The 14864-nt window shown below is 41.6% G+C and overlaps 1 protein-coding gene across 9 annotated transcripts in view; it reads right to left on the bottom strand.

Annotated features, from left to right (window-relative positions):
* The window catches only part of REPS2 (RALBP1 associated Eps domain containing 2), a 144426-nt gene that overhangs the window by 37409 nt on the left and 92153 nt on the right, over positions 1–14864 (bottom strand). For 6 of the 9 annotated variants that reach the window (XM_073356118.2, XM_073356140.2, XM_073356151.2 and 3 more), the window contains 3 exons: positions 10174–10216; positions 7549–7704; positions 6040–6176 (listed from right to left, as the gene is read on the bottom strand). In XM_073356118.2, coding sequence (XP_073212219.1) covers positions 6040–6176; positions 7549–7704; positions 10174–10216 — 336 coding nt within the window. The remainder of the gene's footprint in view (positions 1–6039; positions 6177–7548; positions 7705–10173; positions 10217–14864) is intronic. The other 3 variants (XM_073356169.2, XM_073356179.2, XM_073356189.2) reach the window with 1 other exon arrangement.

Raw genomic sequence — 14864 nt, 5'->3', positions numbered from 1 at the left:
CAAGGAGGAAGGAGAAAAATTGTTCTTCTTAACATCTGAGGACAGGACAAGAAGAAATGGGCTTAAATTGCAGCAAGGGCGGTTTAGGTTGGATATTAGGAAGAACTTCCTAACTGTCAGGGTGGTTAAGCACTGGAATAAATTGCCTGGGGAAGTTGTGAAATCTCCATCATTACAGATTTTTAATCTGTAATTTTTTTACAGTATTATCTAGACCAGTGGTTCTCAAACTAGGGCTGCCGCTTGTTCAGGGAAAGCCCCTGGCAGGCCAGGCTGGTTTGTTTGCCTGCCGTGTCCGCAAGTTCGGCCAATCGCGGCTCCCAGTGGCCACGGTTCGCTGCTCCAGGCCAACAGGGGCTGCAGGAAGGGCAGTCAGCACATCCCTTGGCCCGTGCCACTTCCCACAGCCCACATTGGCCTGGAGTGGTGAACCGCGGCCAGTGGGAGCCGCGATTGGCCGAACCTGCGGACATGGCAGGTAAACAAACTGGCCCAGCCTGCCAGGGGCTTTCCCTGAACAAGCGGCGGCCCTAGTTTGAGAACCACTGGTCTAGATAATACTTAGTCCTGCCATGAGTGCAGGGGACTGGACTAGATGTCCTCTAAAGTCCCTTTCAGTCCTACGATTCTGTGATTATTGCCCTGGCTTGTTTTATATTAAGCTTCATCCTTTATCCCCCCACATGGAGGCACACTCCCTCCACCTTGCAGCATGGCTCTTACAGCATTCCCAAGCTGCTGGTGGCACCCAGAGTTTCACAGTATGAATCATAGAATCATAGAATATCAAGGTTGGAAGGGACCCCAGAAGGTCATCTAGTCCAACCCCCTGCTCAAAGCAGGACCAATTCCCAGTTAAATCATCCCAGCCAGGGCTTTGTCAAGCCTGACCTTAAAAACCTCTAAGGAAGGAGATTCTACCACCTCCCTAGGTAACGCATTCCAGTGTTTCACCACCCTCTTAGTGAAAATTTTTTTCCTAATATCCAATCTAAACCTCCCCCACTGCAACTTGAGACCATTACTCCTCGTTCTGTCATCTGCTACCATTGAGAACAGTCTAGCCATCCTCTTTGGAACCCCCTTTCAGGTAGTTGAAAGCAGCTATCAAATCCCCCCTCATTCTTCTCTTCTGCAGGCTAAACAATCCCAGCTCCCTCAGCCTCTCCTCATAACTCATGTGTTCCAGTCCCCTAATCATTTTTGTTGCCCTTCGCTGGACTCTCTCCAATTTATCCACATCCTTCTTGAAGTGTGGGGCCCAAAACTGGACACAGTACTCCAGATGAGGCCTCACCAATGTCGAATAGTGGGGAACGATCACGTCCCTCGATCTGCTCGCTATGCCCCTACTTATACATCCCAAAATGCCATTGGCCTTCTTGGCAACAAGGGCACACTGCTGACTCATATCCAGCTTCTCATCCACTGTCACCCCTAGGTCCTTTTCCACAGAACTGCTGCCTAGCCATTCGGTCCCTAGTCTGTAGCTGTGCATTGGGTTCTTCTGTCCTAAGTGCAGGACCCTGCACTTATCCTTATTGAACCTCATCAGATTTCTTTTGGCCCAATCCTCCAAATTGTCTAGGTCTTTCTGTATCCTATCCCTCCCCTCCAGCGTATCTACCACTCCTCCCAGTTTAGTATCATCCGCAAATTTGCTGAGAGTGCAATCCACACCATCCTCCAGATCATTTATGAAGATATTGAACAAAACTGGCCCCAGGACCGACCCTTGGGGTACTCCACTTGATACCAGCTGCCAACTAGATATGGAGCCATTGATCACTACCCGTTGAGCCCGACAATCTAGCCAGCTTTCTACCCACCTTGTAGTGCATTCATCCAGCCCATACTTCCTTAACTTGCTGACAAGAATACTGTGGGAGACTGTGTCAAAAGCTTTGCTAAAGTCAAGAAACAATACATCCACTGCTTTCCCTTCATCCACAGAACCAGTAATCTCATCATAAAAGGCGATTAGATTAGTCAGGCATGACCTTCCCTTGGTGAATCCATGCTGGCTGTTCCTGATCACTTTCCTCTCATGCAAGTGCTTCAGGATTGATTCTTTGAGGACCTGCTCCATGATTTTTCCAGGGACTGAAGTGAGGCTGACTGGCCTGTAGTTCCCAGGATCCTCCTTCTTCCCTTTTTTAAAGATTGGCACTACATTAGCCTTTTTCCAGTCATCCGGGAGTTTCCCCCGTTCGCCATGAGTTTTCAAAGATAATGGCCAATGGCTCTGCAATCACAGCCGCCAATTCCTTCAGCACTCTCGGATGCAACTCGTCCGGCCCCATGGACTTGTGCACGTCCAGCTTTTCTAAATAGTCCCTAACCACCTCTATCTCCACAGAGGGCTGGCCATCTCTTCCCCATTTTGTGATGCCCAGCGCAGCAGTCTGGGAGCTGACCTTGTTAGTGAAAACAGAGGCAAAAAAAGCATTGAGTACATTAGCTTTTTCCACATCCTCTGTCACTAGGTTGCCTCCCTCATTCAGTAAGGGGCCCACACATTCCTTGGCTTTCTTCTTGTTGCCAACATACCTGAAGAAACCCTTCTTGTTACTCTTGACATCTCTGGCTAGCTGCAGCTCCAGGTGCGATTTGGCCCTCCTGATAACATTCCTACATGCCCGAGCAATATTTTTATACTCTTCCCTGGTCATATGTCCAAACTTCCACTTCTTGTAAGCTTCTTTTTTATGTTTAAGATCTGCTAGGATTTCACCATTAAGCCAAGCTGGTCGCCTGCCATATTTACTATTCTTTCGACTCATCGGGATGGTTTGTCCCTGTAACCTCAACAGGAATTCCTTGAAATACAGCCAGCTCTCCTGGACTCCTTTCCCCTTCAAGTTAGTCCCCCAGGGGATCCTGGCCATCCGTTCCCTGAGGGAGTCGAAGTCTGCTTTCCTGAAGTCCAGGGTCCGTATGGATGGTGGTAAATCTCAAATCCACAGAAATGTGGCAAATACATTTTCTGGTTGTATTAGTTTTCTGTGAGGAACTCTTAAGGGCATGCTGGTGCGGGGGAACAAAGAGCAACCCCATGTACGTCCCTGCTCTTGCCCCAATCATACTCCCCCAGCCCTAGCCACTGCCCATCTCTTCCTTTCCGTGGATTGCCAGAGCCTCAGAAGTCTCTGCAGAAAGCCACTGACCCTCTTTTCCATATGGGGAAGGGAAGATCCATGCTTAAAGGGTCTCCTCCACAAAAGAATTATTTTACTTAGATTGTACACTGTTTGGAGGAGACAACATTTCATTGTGTGTGCCTAGAGCCTAGCAAGATGGAGCCCCAAGATATTACTGCAATCGAAGGAGGATGTCAATAACACATACAGAAGTTATTACAGAAGTGGTGGGAGAGGTTCTGTGGCTTGCGATGTGAAGGTGGTCAGCTAAATGATCATGAGGCTCCCTTCTGGCCTTAAAGTCTACGAGTAATTAGAATTGGTCAAGAATTTTTGAAATTTGAACATTTTCATGGAATAAGGGGACATTTTTTGCAAACACTTTCATGAAAATTTTTTCCATTTTTTGCCCAGCAATAATAAAATAAATAGTAGGTTGTGATCTGGCCCTCAAACCTACATAAGCTAAGATAAAATAATAAAATAAAAATAAAAGCTAAAAAACCTTGACCAATTCTTACTAAGAAAACATGGTATTTAATTTACACAGACTGAGGTAGAGCAACCAAAATGCTGGCCCTGAGTTACTGACTACTATGGCTGAAACCAACATCCAATAGTAGTTTTGGAAGAAGTGAGTCCACTGACTGTTTGCTTACACACCCATGAAAGAAATGGTGCCTGCTTTCCACGTATCTTGTACCGCAAGAATATTCTCAGTGGGACTTGAGTTCCAAAAGCAAATCAGCAACGAAGCTGCCAGTCACAAATTCATTTGTAAATACTTATGTGGCTGTTTTGATAGATGATACAACATACATTTAATCTGTAATTATATTTTCTCCTGCTTCCACCTACTCAGGAATCTTATTGATGATTGCAACTACAGTACTTGGCCAAAGCTGCTTGTCTTCCCAAAACAAATAAACTTTATGTCACACAGGCATTAATTAAAGAACTGTAATGAAGAATTGAAATTAAACAGCGAATAAAATGCATTCCAGACTATACTATACAAAAGCACTACATTTCAAAGATAACTGCATTGCTGTAACATGGACTCCGATCATTGCCAAAAACACAGAAGTTAGCCCAGACTGCAGTCCAGAAGAAAACTCTTCAATGGATTTGACAGGCAGAAAATGTTGTGAGCAGCTGGACAGCAGATAGCCAATGCAGACTGTTTTTAAAGCCACAACACCTGCCAAAATTCAGAGGAATACTTCACCCATTGCTGGCCCGTGCTATTCTCCATATATTATTTCCAAATTCAAGTCCACAGGAAGAATCTGAAGGCAGACTCCCAACACATGCAATGACACAAGAGGGAAAGCACATTGTACCCACAGAGAACACTCACCAACACCATCAGCTGTATGCCTCCTGTGGCTTGTTTCAGGAGCCCAAACAGCAGTGTGTCAGAGACTTTTGAAAGTGTGAGGTCAATCCTGGTGAATGACACATTTTTCAAACCCATTCCTTTCCCAGCTTTCCCCAAACAGGGACTGTTGCTGCTTCAGGATGCAACCATTAACAGGAACACCAACATTCCTCACTGCACCATCACCTAGCCTGCAAAACTGCTCTTTTTATCAGTGATCAGAAAGCAGGAAAATCTCTCATTCAGAGCCTCTTACCCAAACTGGGAAATGAAGGCCACTACAAAAAGAGTCCAAAAATAGCCCAAAGGCAAGAATATCCCTTCCATGATGTTCCCCCCCTCCACGTGACAGAGCAACAGGTCACCCCTGGAACACCCTTTCTCCAGGACCATATTATGTACAGCCTTGGAGAAAAAATGGGCATGTTTCTTATCTAAGTGAGGCCATAAAGAAGAGAGAAAGATGTTGCCAATTCATGTAAGTATTTAAGTGACATTTTTGCTTGTACTTGAAACATACCATGATGTTTCCAGGAATGAATAAAGCTCAACAATACATATAAGTGGGCACACGTAAACCAACATGCTGTGTGCCAAGGGCAGCAAAAATAATACACGGTGAACCTAGCAAAGAGGATTAATTTTGTCAGGTTGCTAAACCAAAGACAATGTGGTAAGAAAGGAGCTAGTAATCTCATTTAAAAAAAACCCCAAGTCTTATATTGGTATTATTGAACCAAAGCAAGATCCTTTTATGTACAAACCTATGCGGAAATGCACCTATTTTCCCCTGAGTAAATATACTAATGGCCTGTACAACTGATGTTGGGCAGAAAACCGTACCTAAGGATATCTTGCTCAATCAGTTTTGGAAAACTTCTGCTTCAAGACACTAAAGCTGTTCCAGCTGCTTTCTTTCATTGCAAAAACTGCTGGGCTATGTTTGAAAAATGTGTTATCTTGAAAGCTTAGTCATCAGTGAACAGTTTTATAAGAAGAAAAGATCAGATTGTATGCACCAGCATTGTATAATTTTACTACTTGCTGACACCAATACTAAACTTTTTGTGTTGTTTAATAACATTAAATAATGTTGTGCTACCATACATGTTTTCTAACAACAATATTTTAGCTATTAAACTATGTGCTTAAGTGCCTCCTATTTAGGAAAAGCACTTAAGGATGTGCTTAAATCCCATTTGCTTCCATGGGACTTTCTGCTTTCCCGAAAAGAAATCCTTTCCTGAATCATAGCCTCAGTGAACAACAAAGAAAAAAAATTATCTATCTATAGAGATATATATAAAGATAATAGTCTCAACATCTGACGCATATCTCTCTCTCTCTCTCTGTGTGTATATATATATATATATATCTCATCTGATGCAGAAATATATTGATAACATTAACAGTTGTGTATGTAAATATTTATTAAAGATAGCTAGCTATTTAGAATAGATGTATTTCTGAAGCACCTATCACAGTACTACCTGAGTGATAAGCAATAAGAATGTTTACCTTGTGTGTTTTGCTGGAAGATTTTATTTAGGTCCAAGGAAGAGGCTCTGGAATGTGATTTCTGGGGCCTTGGTGGAGGTGTAGGGGGCTCTTCCCCTTTTTTCATTGTATCTTCAATAGATGTGCTAGAATAGGACCTAAAGGAAAATATAAGAATCTCAAAGGAAAATAAAATCAACTGATATTTTTAGACTATTCATTTATACAAATGTAGTGAATATTGACTGGAGTTGAGCTTTACAGTGGAAAATCATTGCCTCATGGATTGAAAGGGCAGCTGATGGCGGTGGGATATAATATTAGATGGCACAGACAGAGGGTATTATTGCTCTTAAGAGAGGGAGGGTTACTTTTCAAGCCACAGAATTAGTACAAGTGTTAAAAATGCCTTTTAGCCTCAATGTTTTAGTTTTATAGTTTCAGGCTCCACTCCTTTAACTTGGAGGGTCATGTGACCTCAGCCAACAGCAGAATAATTGTAGTAACTATCTTGAATACACCTGAGTGAAAATTTCTTTCCTTTCTACTGACTTTCTTCCTCTCCTTCTCCATAAACTTTAATTTGAACTCTCAACATGTTGGGCTCTGGCTGCCACTAGGAGTATATTAAAAGTGCTAACTTGCTTCTGAAGCATTTTTGCTATGATATTTATTTCCTACAATATGGCTGAATTCTGAAAAGCACAAAAATAAAGAAATGTAGCCAAAATGTTGCATTTAACTGTAACATAAGTTATAGTACTTCAAACAACAAGGTATCCTGGCAGGAGACCACTTGCAGCCTGCAGTTTTGATGGATTCTGCCAGCATAACCCACCAGGGCACAGGGCTGCTGGCAATGCAAAATCCCCCTGAGAGGATCTGTAACAGTGCAATATGCCTACACCCCATCTCCTTTCCAGGGTCTGCAGCTGAGCAGGATGGCCAAAACGGGGCCCAGTCTTATTCAGTTCACCCTCACAGCACCTGTTTATGGGGTTCCAACAGACCATTGGGGAAATTAAAAAGCTGTCCTCCTCTAATGGAATTCCTGGGGGAGGGCAGTATTAGAAACACTGCCTGCCCTCACTGGCTCAGGGAGGAGAAATCTGTACCTCCTTGAGCAAGCAGCCTAGACAAGCTCAGGTTTTTTTTGCCCTAAATGTGTTGCAGCAGAGACAATCTGAACTGTCTGGTTCAGGTCACATGAGTGTCCTTCAGCCCATGAGCTAGCTAGTTGGTAATTTGGGGGTCTAAACTAATAATTAAGTGGTAGGACAACAGGGCAAAACTATCTGCACTCACATTACCATGCCTTAAACTGGAATGTGACTGTCTATTCTTAGGAGCAATGATCCATTTTCGTGATACTGTCTGTGCACTATCCAATGTATTTTCTAAACACTTGTAACAAGTTTCATTATCTTGAGTGGAGCCCAATATTTTTCTGCTGTTGGAGTCACAAGTTTTCTCTGCAAGGCTGCAGACTTTACTCAAATCAGGACTGACAACATGAAGTGTTATACTTACTGTAACACATTATGCATGGCAGGCAAGACAAAAAAACAGTTGTCTACAACCAGCAAAAACTCCAACCAACGGGTAAAGGGATCAGCAGCTTTTGCCAAATCGGCAGCAGTTAGTAGACAATTCTTTGTTAACAGGTTGGACGCCGGCAACTTCAATCTTATATTTTTGATGAAACCAATAAACATATGAGGTAAAACCCAACTTGTTTCAGAGTTCACATGCAACACGTTGCCTTTGCTTCCACTGCATTTTTCAGCCCAGGGTTTAGAATCCTCCAACCCTACTCCTTTAAAACCTGATCCAAAATCCATTAAAGCCAGAGGGCTTTGGATTAGGCCCTTAAAATATTGTACTTCAAATATATACAATAAACAATGGAAGGGGAGATATATTGGGGGGGGGGGATAGGCAGCTTTATACTTTATCATTCATGCAGTAAAGAACTGTAAAGTAGTACCTAGGAGACAAAAATGCATCTGGCCTTGCAGAGTTAATACAATGCTACAGTACTTGAAGGCCACCATATTGACTGACACCAGGGATTGAACCGGGGACCTCCAGAACTAAAAGCATGAATCTCTATAGATTGAACTAGGCTAAGAGTTAGAACTCCTATCTAGAGTTGGTCTTATAAACTTCAAGGGAACCATATTCTGTCACAATATGAAGTTCTATCAAAATCGAAATACAGTCTATTTTGCAGGAATTTTAGTTTTAAAATAGTCAATATCCTCTTGCAACATTATTTGAATGAAACATTTCCATTTTTCGTTTCCAAATTTTTTACATTTGTTGTAATAGAATACAAAATCAAAAAGGAGGGGAGGGAAATTTTTGAATTTTCATCTGCAGAGAATTTCAAAATGTTCAGGTTTTGTTCCTAATTGAAACAGCCAAATTCTGAAACCTCGAAATCCTTTGCAAAATGGAACTTCTGTCCTTTACACAGCTTTACTCATATCCTCTGTGGATCAGGCACAGTGGGGAACATGCAAACACATACAGGCCTGTGGGTTTTATGCAATACATGCTAGACAGGGGTTCTGAGGTTAAAAATGAACTTACTTCATACTTTTGAAGTATTCCATTGAAGACCCTTAGTCACGTGATTTTCTTTTCAAAGTAATTTAAGATTTTTTTCCCATTTTATGATTTTAAAACACAATTAAGTGAATTTTAAGACAATAAAAGCTCCAGTTTGAGTTAGGCACAAAGCGTGCAGGTGTTGTGCAATCTTCCTGGACACAGACTCTGCCAGCCATGTCTCTCAACCCTCCCCTGCCATTCTATTCCAATGTACAACTCATGACCAAAAAACTCTCTCTGTGTCTAGTTACATGGTGGTTCTGCCATGTGCTAAACAGCTAGTAGGGACTGAGAACACACACACACACACACACGAAATCACATTTTCTTATGCAAGGTAAACTCAGCTCTCCAGAAGTAAAAATTTCCTTATCACATCACATCAACCTTGCGTTCCTCTTCTCCGACTAATTCATTTCCAGTTTTTGCGTACCCATCCCAAGTGCATTTTTCCTTGTTTTAATTTTCTACTACTCACTTTACTATCTGATTAGACATAAATTCATATTCTTCCCCTCTCAATACTTTTTTCCAACCCTGAAGTATATCAAACTTCTGCTCTGCAAATACTATCTGTCTGCAGCACCAGTGTACTGCTTTGCTGTAGTAGACCAGTCAAATTCCTTTCCCTCCCTCCCCTCAGTTTACTGTCATTTTGGGAGCAAAAATACATCTGCTGCAGAGAAGTCTGCTTAGTACTTCTACAACTTCTGGCGTAAGAGGCTACATCTACAACCCTTGAAACAAACTCTAAACAGTCAAGCATATAATTTTGTTCTCTACAGTCTTTAGTTTAATTTCAAAGCGTTTATTTCTTTTAGTTTCTCCTACTCTTTGGTATATCCTCCTCCTCTGCCAGGCTACTTTTTTCTCCTCCTCCTCCTCCTTTTTGTTCAATTAATTATAAGCTTTATGAGGAAGAGACTCATGATTACACATTCAATACATTAGAGAAAGAAATGAAGCACTAAAGTACTTAATCTCACCGACTGAAATAGACAACCTAAAGTAGAATATAAGATGTGGGCATACCAGAATGTTGATCAGCCAAAAACAATGCTTAACCCAGTTATTGTATTTTTGGATTACACAATATTTTCAGACATGAGTTGCCTTTTTCATTCCCTGCAAGTAACCAACATTAGCAGCTTTCATTTTTAATCCACATTCTTATATGAACCATACACTATGTTCTTCTACACACCAACCGGTTACTGTTAGATGTGATAGTACACAATTCAAAAGACAGGACACAGTCAGCCGCATCAGATGCTGCCATTATTGGTGCTCTCTAGATTGTCCAATGTTGCTATCCATATGTAGCATGCAACTTTTAATTAGATGAAGTCTTGAGACTGTTCCTGAAATGGGATGATGACCGATCTCCCTACATGACATTAGGCTGGCGTCTATTTCCACCACAGTTAATAAAATGCAACACCAACACCTTCATTCCTAAACAGTTTGATGTTTAAATAATACACTGTTGAAGGTCTCTTCAGATGGGAATATTTCTTTGACAGAAATAGAAACAAGTACCTGGATCTTGGTCTTGCCTTGAGTGTGTTCGATTCCTGAACAACTGAAACCAACAGATTACTTGTTAAAAACATTTTTTTTTTAAAAAAGAAGAGGTTTCTTTATCTGCAGAATGATAGATAGTTAGAATTAATTACAAACAAATGGAGGATGTCAGAGTGATGTTTATCCCTGCATAATAATGAGGATTCAATTGTTTTCACACCTCACTCCCCATCTGTAAAAGTGGATGTTCTCATTACCCACATAAATCCTCTAGTTCTTTTTTTAGTCCCATTGAGACTGGCTATTCCAACTCTTGGCTTCAGTTATATCTTGCAGCAATAAGTTCCACAGTTTCAGAGTTGTTTAAAAAGTATTTCCTTTATTGATTTTAAATTTGTTGCCTTTAGTCAGTTTTACTTTTCTTGTTTTATGAGACATGAAAAACAGCAGTGAATGATTTACCTTCTTGGAACCATTCCCTATATATGTACATCCCTTTCTATTAGTCTCCTCTCTAAACAAAAAGTAATTTTGAGAAATGTCACTTTGTGCTTGCTTTCAAATCTACTTCCCCAAAAGAAAGATTCTTGGGGTATTACACCAGTGTAAACAATTTTAAAAGTCTAAGATAGGTAAGTTCCTTTTTTAAAAAAATTGTTATACTAGATAGAATGCTAAAGAGAACCCAGAGGGATGGTACTAGGGAGAAACTTTCAGTGCTATTTGTTACCTTCAGAAAAATCAGTATTTTGCAGACAATTACCACACTCCAATATCTATCTGATTTTACCATAGATTTTCCTACACAGGCTCTATCTGTGGTAGCAGTTGGCAAATGTTGACTTTTTAATGGCTTGTATTATTCTTTTGTATGCACATACCAATTGGGGGGTTTACAGACATGCAGAACAAATAAGATAGCAGGCAACATAATGTAGATCCACAAACATGCACTTTTTCCTCACAAGAGAAGTTGTTTGAATGGCTTGTACACTATTGACTGAGGCTCTGCGTGGAGGATATACAGATGCAACTGGTAGTGATTAATGCTCAATAAGAAAACCACTTATGAACGAATCTCTCAGTAGATTAATGTCATCAACAAACTGACTCAGTGTAACCAACTCTTACTAGCAACTAAAAGAAGAGAGGAGAAGGAATTACCATTAACAATGAACAATAATGAATATCTTTTTTTAGGTTTGAAACACCCATAGAATACAATTTTAGCAACAGATTTCTACAATCATATGACCCAATTTTAACAGTATTAATGATAACTATTGAATTATATGTATAATTTTTGAAAGATTTGCCTTCTCATTTTATATCCTTCAAGGTGAACCATATTTTTAGAATATTTATATTTTCTTCAGATCCCCCCCACAAAACTTTATGGAAGGTTGACATCAGAGTCCTCAAATGATGTTTTGTTGAGGTGAACATGAGGACATAGAGAGAAGACAGAATCCTATTTTGAACTGATTATTTATTGTATTAAATAAAGAACTACATCAATGCAGTGTTATGGTCGAGGCCTTTTTTTAAGCAAGTGAAAGTCGGGAAATTCAAGACTAAGATTCCATGACACCCAGCCTGGAGAGAGAGGGGGGAGAACTATTTGGGTTTTTTCTCCTAAATAAGAAAAACAGTTTATTTGTATGTGCAATCATTAGTTGCACAGATACCTCCAGAAAACGTAACACTGCCTCAATGCACATAAGCCTGCATCTCACATGAAAAACACAAAAGAAAGGTCAGGGACACTAGCAATTCCCAATTCCATTTTTTTTTTTTTTTTTTTGGAACCTTAGAATGCAGATTCTGGACCTTTGGCCTGTAACCTAATGTCTTGGAGTTTGTTCAGTTTTGGAAAATTAACGAGTGTGGTCTGCTTTAGAGGCTGAAGACTGAACTGAAAGCCATGCAGTAAATGGAGCTAATATGTTAAAGTGGTTGAAAAGAGAAAGGAAGAAACAAGTATTTCTTGACAGGTTTCAGAGTAGCAGCCGTGTTAGTCTGTATTCGCAAAAAGAAAAGGAGTACTAGTGGCACCTTAGAGACTAACACATTTATTTGAGCATAAGCTTTCGTGAGCTATAGCTCACTTCATCGGATGCATTCAGTGGAAAATACAGTGAGGAGATTTATATACACACAGAACATGAAAAAATGGGTGTTATCATACCCACTATAAGGAGAGTGATCACAGAATGCCACTAGCCATCACCTTCAGCCCCCAACTAAAACCTCTCCAACGCATCATCAAGGATCTACAACCTATTCTGAAGGACAACCCATCACTCTCACAAATCTTGGGAGACAGGCCAGTCCTTGCCTACAGACAGCCCCGCAACCTGAAGCAAATACTCACTGGCAACCACACACCACACAACAGAACCACTAACCCAGGAACCTATCCTTGCAACAAAGCCCGTTGCCAACTGTGTCTACATATCTATTCAGGGGACACCATCATAGGGCCTAATCACATCAGCCACACTATCAGAGGCTCGTTCACCTGCACATCTACCAATGTGATATATGCCATCATGTGCCCGCAATGCCCCTCTGCCATGTACATTGGTCAAACTGGACAGCCTCTACATAAAAGAATAAATGGACACAAATCAGATGTCAAGAATTATAACATTCAAAAACCAGTCGGAGAACACTTCAATCTCTCTGGTCACTCGATTTCAGACCTAAAGGTTGCAATATTAGAACAAAAAGACTTCAAAAACAGACTCCAATGAGATACTGCTGAATTGGAATTAATTTGCAAACTGGATACAAATAACTTAGGCTTGAATAGAGACTGGGAGTGGATGTGTCATTACATAAAGTAAAACTATTTCCCCGTGTTTATTTCCCCCACCCACCACTGCTCCTCAGACGTTCCTGTTAACTGCTGGAAATGGCCAACCTTGATTATCGCTACAAAAGGTTTTCTCCCCCCGCCTCTCCTGCTGGTAATAGCTCATCTTAAGTGATCACTCTCCTTACAGTGTGTATAACACCCATTTTTTCATGTTCTGTGTGTATATAAATCTCCTCACTGTATTTTCCACTGAATGCATCCGATGAAGTGAGCGGTAGCTCACGAAAGCTTATGCTCAAATAAATTGGTTAGTCTCTAAGGTGCCACTAGTACTCCTTTTCTTTTTGCAAGTATTTCTTGACTATCCTAAAACACTCGTACACAGTCTGCAACACACTGAGCTGCTTCTTGCTTGGCTTAAGCAACAAGAGCAGAATTTAAACTGTCATTTGGAAATGATTAAAGACCAAATTTTTTAAAGGTGGGTGCCCACATTCAATAATGTAATTTCACAGGGGCACCTAAATAAGTGGCCCGATTTGCAAAGGTGCTGAATCAAACAGTTTGCATTGGCTTCAAATTACTAATCTTTATGATGGTGAAGAAAACCTTCCAAATGTGAACCAATGAAATGCTGTCCTTCCTGAGTTTATAACACAGGCAGACAGCCTGAATCAACAACTCCAAGAGAGAACTGAACTTTCCCTATTTATCTCAATTAGAGCCCTGCACGCAGGGCCGGTGTAACCACTAGGTGAACCAGGCGGCCGCCTAGGGCGCCAAGATTTGGGGGCACCAAAAAGCTGTGCCCCAATTTTTTTTTTTTACACTATTGCTTGGGGCAGGTACCTGTCAGTCTCTAGCGCTCAGGCAGCGCCAGGGCCAGCAGCCTCTTCATCTCTGAGTCGCCCCTCTTAGGTTCCTGGCCGCTGCCACCGCGGCCACCCTTGAGGACGTGGGCGGGGGGCGCCACCGCGGAGGAGATGCAAGGGGCTGGGCTTGGCTGGGGCCCCGCACCTGCTGGCCAAGAGCAGCAGGAACCGGGTGCCACTCGGGGGGAGCTGGGTGGCCCGAGCCCAAGGCAGCGGCAGCCTCTGTAGCCGGGAAGCCTAAGAGGGGCGACTCAGAGATGAAGAGGCTGCTGGCCCTGGTGTGGCCCGAGTGCTGGAGACTGACAGGTACCTGCCCCTAAGCAATAGCTGTATTGCCAGGAGTCCTGCTAAAATGAAATTCAGAAATCCCTGCGGGAGTACAAAGAGAGAAAGATGAACATTCTGCCACTAACTCTTCCTCCCTAGAGGGAAGTATGTATGCAGGAGACCAAGCAATCAGTCAAGAACATGAGCTCAAGATAGGAAATCTGGCAGTTACCAAGTGTTTGGGAAGGAGCCAGGAAAACAGAGTCGGAAATGAGGCACGCAGCTATTGAGGGGCCATTAATAAACTTGAATTTTAAGGCACAACTGCTAAGACAGGCCCTTGGGGTCAGTTTGCTTAATCAAGGATATCTTCATGATTAAAAGGATGAGAAACTTCAATTTTTTTTAAAAGGGCAAACCCAGATTTGCACTAATACCTAAATGGTTAACCACTGAGATTTATAAGCTCTACTGAGACCTGATAAAGTTTTCAAATATTCAGAGTTCTGCAAGGAATAGTTTTAGGAAGGCTGGGTGGTTAATTTTAAAGGCACCAGTTCTCACTGAGGTTAAATGAAATGAAGTTTCTGGACCAAGCAAGCGATTTTTGACATATGCCATTCCAGAAATAAAACTTTCTCAGATGATAGGGGTGGGAAAGAGAAGGAAGCTACTGGAAAGGAAAGCTACTTCCAGCCTGAACTGTGGAGCCAGTCCTATAGCATCATAATTCCTGTCACAAGGTC

The sequence above is a fragment of the Lepidochelys kempii genome, chromosome 1 (genome assembly GCF_965140285.1).
Source record: "Lepidochelys kempii isolate rLepKem1 chromosome 1, rLepKem1.hap1, whole genome shotgun sequence".
Lineage (NCBI taxonomy): Eukaryota > Metazoa > Chordata > Testudines > Cheloniidae > Lepidochelys > Lepidochelys kempii.
This window is presented reverse-complemented; position numbering and strand designations above follow the sequence as displayed.